General features: G+C 64.0%; 1 protein-coding gene across 1 annotated transcript; it reads right to left on the bottom strand.

The window, feature by feature from the left end:
• Positions 1-220: 220 nt before the first annotated feature.
• Positions 221-2,100, bottom strand: LOC123492383 (hornerin-like). The gene is made up of 3 exons (XM_045224909.1): positions 1,816-2,100; positions 984-1,752; positions 221-861 (listed from the first exon to the last, which is right to left on the bottom strand). The coding sequence occupies exons 1-3, from the start codon at positions 2,098-2,100 to the stop codon at positions 221-223; spliced, it is 1,695 nt and encodes a 564-aa protein (XP_045080844.1).
• Positions 2,101-5,978: the final 3,878 nt, after the last annotated feature.

The following is a 5,978-nucleotide window of genomic DNA, read 5'->3' on the forward strand; positions in this document are numbered from 1 at the left end:
CTGGTGACCTGCTGCGCTGCCTGGTGGCACCCTGCTGTGCTGCCTGGTGAGCGCCTGCGCTGCTCTGGTGAGCTCCGCTGTACAGCCTGGTGCTCCAACCGATAAGTGGCTCCTGAGCTCTGCTGTGCTGCCCGGTGACTCCTGCTGTGCACAGTGGCCCTGGTGTCCCTGCTGTGCTACTGGTGGCTCCCATGCTGTGACTGCTGCGCCTGAGTGACTGCTAGTGACTCCTGGTGGTCCCCTGTGCCCTGGTGGCCACCTGCCACTCCTGGTGGCTCCTGCTGCACTGCCTGGTGACCACCTGCTGTGCTGCCTGGTGAGCCTGCTGTCGCTGCTGGTGAGCTGCACCTGGTCGACCCACCTCCGCTGCTGGTGAGACCTGCCTGGTGAGACCGCCTGGTGTCTGTGTTCTGGTGAGCTCCCTGCTGTCCTGCCTGGTGGCTCCCTGCTGTGCCGCCTTTGGTGAGCTCCTCTCTGCTGCCTGGTGAGTCCCTGCTGCGCTGCACTGGTGGTCCCTGTCCACGCTGTGAGTCCCTGCTCCACTGCCTGGTGGCGCTCTGCTGTGCCTGTGGGCCCCTGACTCCGCTGCCTGGTGGCCGCAACCCTGCACTTGCCCCTGAGTGTGCGGTGACTGCTGCGCTGCCTGGTGACTCCCGTGACCTGTTCCTTTGCTGTCCCTTGCTGGTGAGCACATCACTGCCTGGTGGCTCCCTCTGCCGCCCTGGTGGCTCCCTGGCTGCGCTGCTAGGTGAGCTCCCTGCTGCACTGCCTGGTGGTCCTGCCACGCCCGAGTTGGGCTCCTCTGCTGGCTGCTGGTGACCACGCTCCCTCTGTTGCTGCCTGGTGATCCTGCTGTGCTGCCTGGTGGTCGCTGCACAATGATGCTTGCCTGGGGACACGGCGTGGCTGGTGAATTCCCTGTAGTGCTGCCTGGTGTCCACCTGCTGTGCCTGGTGAGCTCCTGCTGTGCTGCTAATATTTACCTGTGTGGCTCGCTGTACCCCTGTGGCTCCCTGCTGTGATACTGTTGCCTGGGCCCTGCGTGCTCCTGGTGGCCCTCTCCTGTGCCTGGTGGCTCCTCTCCGCACCCCTGGTGCCTGCTGCGCTGCAGGCCTGCTGGCCTTGCCTGGTGAAGCTGAGCGCTTTGCCTGGCTCCTGTGTTACCTCCTTGCCTGGGGGGCTCTGCGTACTCCCTTGCCTGGTGAACTGCTGTTGCCTGGGTGAGGCTCTGCCCCCTGCCGTGAGTATGCTGTGCTCTTCTGTCGTCCTTGCCTGGTGACTATCGGCTGCCTGGTAATTTTTGCTCTGCCGCTGCCTGGTGGCTCCCTCGTTATATGGCTCCACTGCTGCGCTGCCTGGTGACCTCTGCCTAGGTGACCTCTCTGCCTGGTGAATCCTGTGTGCTGCCTGGTGACCTGCCTGTGATTTCACTACCCAGTCCCCTGTGCTGCCTGGTGAGCTCTGACACTGCCTGGTGGGGCCCTGCTGCTCCACTGCTGTGGCCTGCGGTACTGCCTGGTGGCCCTGCTGCTCTGTGCTGCCTGCTTTAGTGAGCACTCCCTGCTGTACACCCCGGTGGGCTCCACTGCTGCCTCCATCGGTGACTTTCACTCCTGGTGTCCCTGCTGTGCTGCCTGGTGGCTCCCCTGTACTGCGGCTCCCTGCCTGGTGAGCCCTGCTGTGCTGCTGGTGGGCCTGCTGTGCTGCCCACGTGGCTCCTGCTCGCGCTGCACCTGGTGGATCCCCGCTGTGCTGCCTGGTTGAGGACGCCTAGTCGCTGCACAGGTGGCCACGGCTCCCTGCTGGTGACTGTACACTGGTGATCCCTGCTGCCTTGCCTGGTGAACCACTGTGCTGCTGGTGAGCTCCACCTCCTCGCTGCACTGGTGACCTGCTGGTGCCTGGTGGCTCCCTGCTGTCGCTGCCTGAGTTGGTCCCTGCTCCTTTGTAGTGACTGTGCCTGATCGACTGCTGCTGGTGGTCTCGCTGCCTGGTGACTCCTGTCACTGCTGGTGATCCTGCTTGCTGCCTGGTTGATCTGCTCACACCGGTGGCCTGGTGAATTAACTGCCTGGTGTCCTGCTGGCTAGCCTGAGTCATCCTGGGGGTCCCCTCGTATGCACATGTGGCTCCCTGCCGCCTGGTGATTCTCTCCGCACTGGTGGCTCTCCTTGCTGGTATTCCTGCTCCGCCTGGGTGAGCTCCTGCTGTGCCGCGCTGGTGGAGCCCTGCTGTGCTGCACGGTGGCCCCACTGTGCTGCCTCGGTGAGCCCTGCTGTACTGCCTGGTGAATTCTGCTGTGCTGCCTGGGCCTGCCCTGCGAGTGCTCCTGGTGCGCTCCACTGTACTGCTGCTGAGCACCTGGTGGCTCTGTCACTGCCTGGATCTGCCTCCATGCCTGAGTGGCTCCTTCACTTTCACTGGTGAGCCCTGCTGTGCCTGGTGGTCCGGCGCCCCTTGGCTGTTCCCTGTGTGCCACTTGCCTGGTGAACTGTTTTGTATTTGCTGCCTGTGATCCTGCACTGCTGCCCGGTGCTGCTGTATCTGGTGAGTCCCCACCTGCTGCCTGTGGCTCCCTCCCACTTTGCCTGTTGGTCCACACTGCTGCCCTGCTACTGGGCGACCTCCCGCTGTGCTTGCCTGGTGAGCTCACCAACACTGCCTGGTGACCCCCCTATCACTATACCTGGTGAGGCTCCCTGCTGTGCTTTGCCTGAGGTGAGGCCCTGATATGTACTGCCTGGTGTATGTACCTCCTGGTGCTCCCTGCTGTGCTGTCTTACTGGTGGTCTGCTGTTGCTACCTAGTGAGATCCTGCTGTGCTGCCTGGTGAGGCCCTGCTGGCTCGCACGGTGGACTACGCAGTGCTGCCTGGTGAGCACTGGCTCGCTGCCTGGTGAGCCCCCGCTGCCTGCCTGGCGAGTTCACCTGTCTGCCCTGCCTGTCAGTGACACCTGCTGCAAGTGGCTCCTGCTGTACTGGTGAGCCCCTACATGGCTCCGTGCTGCCTGGGTGAGATCCCCTCCGCCTGGTCTGTGCTGCCTGGGTCCTGCTGCACTGCCTGGTGGCCCTGCTGCTGCCTAATGGAAACCTGCTGCGCTTACCTGGTACATGTACTTTGCCTGGGAGCTCCTCTGCGCCTGGTGGAGGCCCTGCTGTGCTGCCTGTGAAGTGAGCTCCTGCTCCGCACTCACTTTGGTGGTCCTTGCAAATGCTACCACACTGCGTGGTGCTGCTGTGTGCTGCATTGAAATCTGCCGAGCCGCACCTGGTGGGCCACCACTGTGCTGCCTGGTTGGTACCCTCACTGCGAATTTAGCTGCCTGGTGGGCTATCATCCCTGTTATACTCTTTCAGACTGCCTGATGTGATCCTGCGCTGAGTGCTCCTGGTGAGGCTCCCACTTGCCTGGTGCGCTGCCTGGTGGCCTGCTGTGCTGCCTGAGGTGGGTCCTGCTGACAGTGGTTCCTGGTGGCGCACACGGTGGCCCTGTGCTGGTGGCTCCTGCTCCTTTGCCTGGTGCTGCTGCGCTGCCTGGTGAGCACCCTGCTGCGCTTGCCTGGTGGCTCACGCTCGCTGCTGAGCTTTGCTGCCCGGTGACTGCTGTGCTGCCTGAGTGGGCTCCTGCCTGGTGCCACACTGCGCCGCCACGGTGGCTCCCTCTGCTGGTGGCTCACTGCCCGGTGGGCTCCCTGCTCCGCCGCCTGGTGGGCTCCTGCCTGCGACACTGTGCCTCAGTGGGTGCTCCGCTGTGCGCCTGGTGAGCCCTGCTGTGCTGCCTGGTGACCTCCAGACCGCCTGTGGAGATACCTGCTGGCTGCTGCCTGGAGCAGTTGACTCCCAGCCCACTGCCTGGTGAGGTCCCCTGTGCCGCACTGTCCGGTGGCTCCCTGCTGTTGCCTGGTGGTCCCTACTCTTGCAAGTGGGCCTCTGCTGCCTTTGGTGGCTTTTAGTGGCTCCTGGCCGTGAGCTCCTTTGTGCTGCCTGGTGAGCCTCTGGTTATCACTGCCTGGTGAGCTGCTGTTTGCCTCGTGACCTGCTGTGCCTGGTGAGGCCCTGCCTGTGCTGCCCCGGTGACTGCTGTGCTCGCCTGGTGAGAAATCCTATCACTGCCTGGTGATCTCACTGCTCCTGGTGGCTCCTGCCTCCTGCAGTGGTCCCTGCCTGTGCCTCCCCTACTGGTGTTCACTGCTTGGCGTGGCTCTGTGCTGCCTGGTGACCCTGCTGTGCTGCCTGGTGAGCGCACCGTCACTTGCCTGGTGAAACCTGCTGTGCCTGTGTCCCTGGTGACTGCTGTTGCTGCCTGGTGGTCTCCCGCTGCCTGGTGGCCCCTTTCCGCTCGTGCCTGGTGATGCCCTGCGTGTGCTCCCTTATCTTCCGCTCGCATAGTGGCTCCCCTGTGCCGCACTGGTGACTACTGCTCCCTAGTGAGCTCTCCTGTTCTGTTGCTGCCTGGTGGCTCCCTGCTGTTGCTTGCCTGGGTGAGCCACCTGCTGCGTGTCCTGGTGACCCCCTGCTGGGAGTGGCTGCTGCCTGGTGGGCTCCCTGCCTGTACTTTGCCTGAGTGACTCCCTGCTGCTGCCTGGTCGGCTCACTCCTGTTCTGTGCTTGCCTGTGGTCCCTACTGCTGTGCTGCCTGGTGAGCTCCCTACTGGTGGCTGCACCTCCGCTGCAGTGGCCTGTCGCTGCCTCGGTGACGCTGTGCGCTTATGCGAGCTGCCTGGTGACTCCTGCTGTGCTGCCTGGTGCCTGCTGCGCGCCTGGTGACGGCCACTGCTGTGCTTAGCCCCGGTTGTCCCTGCCTGTTGAGCTCTGCGCTGTGGCTCCTCTGATTTTCACCTGAGTGGCCCTGCTGTACTGCCTGGTGAGCTCCCTGCTGCCCGGGCGAGCTCCTGCTGTGCTGCCTGGTGATCCCCGCTGTGCTACGCCTGGTGGGTCCTCTCCACTTGGTGACTCCTATCACTCCGCCTGGTGAATCTTCCACTGCCTGGTGTGCTGTGCTCCTGGTGGTCCCCTATGCTGAGTGGCCCACTGGTGGCTACAGCTTTGTGCCTGGTGGGCTCCCTGCTCCACTTGCCTGGTGGCTCCCTGCTGTAGCTGATGACACCTGGTGGTCTCTCCCGCTGCAATTGACTCCTGCTGGCGCCTGAGTCCCGCTGCCTGGTGATCCTCCCCACTGCCTGGTGAGCTCCCTGCTGTGCTGCCTGGTGAGCTCCTGTCTGTATTACTGGCCACGGTGACCACTTTGTGCTTGCCCTGGTGAACTCCTGCTGGCCTTTGCCTGGTGATTCTCCTGCTGCGCTGCCTGGGTGCCCTGCTGTGCTCATGTTAGCTCCCTTACTGCTGTTGCTGCCTGGTGGCTCCCTGCTGGCTGCCTGGTGGTCCCTGCTGTGCTGCCTGGCTTAGTCCCTCTTACCTGGTGTCCCTGCTGTGCTGCCTGGTGGCAACCCTGGCTGGTGGCTCCTGCCTGCACACTTGCCTGGTGGTCCCAGCCCCGCGCCGCCTGGTGGCCTGCGGTGCGCCTTGCCTGCTGTGCTGCCTGAGTGATGGTCCCCGCTGTGCCCTGGTGCGTGCTGCCTGGTGGCCCTGCTGCCGCCTGGTGGGCTGTCCTGCTGGTGGCTCCCTCTACCACTGCCTGGTGAGCTCTGTGCCTGCCTGGGTGGAATCCCTGCTAGCTGCCTGGTGATCCTGTTATTGCTGCCCGGTGACCCGCTGTGCTGCCTGGTGATCCCTGCTCGCTGCTGCCCCCCGGTGACAGCCTGCTCAGCGCTGCCTGGTGAATCGCTGCTGTCGCTGCTGGTGGGCCTATGTGCTGCCTGGTGATCTGCTCACACTGCCTTGCTGTGGCTCCTGCCTGCACTGCCTGGTGGCCCTCTGCGTGACTGCCTGGTGGCTCCTGCTGTGCGGCCCCCCTGGTGACAGCTCATGCCGTGCTGCCCTGGTGAGCCACTGCTGTTGCAGATGCCTGTGTACGTAAA

Source organism: Coregonus clupeaformis, chromosome 14, assembly GCF_020615455.1.
Source record: "Coregonus clupeaformis isolate EN_2021a chromosome 14, ASM2061545v1, whole genome shotgun sequence".
Lineage (NCBI taxonomy): Eukaryota > Metazoa > Chordata > Actinopteri > Salmoniformes > Salmonidae > Coregonus > Coregonus clupeaformis.

What these genes read in the sequence shown, in the direction of transcription:
- LOC123492383 (XM_045224909.1), bottom strand. Translation starts at nt 2,100, where the DNA reads ATGACTCAGGCTAGCCAGCAGGACACCAGGCAGTTAATTCACCAGGCC. An exon ending in AGGCAGCAGGGATCACCAGT is followed by an intron (nt 1,753 to 1,815) that starts GTACAGTCACCA and finishes TCAACCAGGCAG; the next exon opens with CACAGCGGGGATCCACCAGG. An exon ending in GGGTACAGCGAGCCACACAG is followed by an intron (nt 862 to 983) that starts GTAAATATTAGC and finishes AGCGACCACCAG; the next exon opens with GCAGCACAGCAGGATCACCA.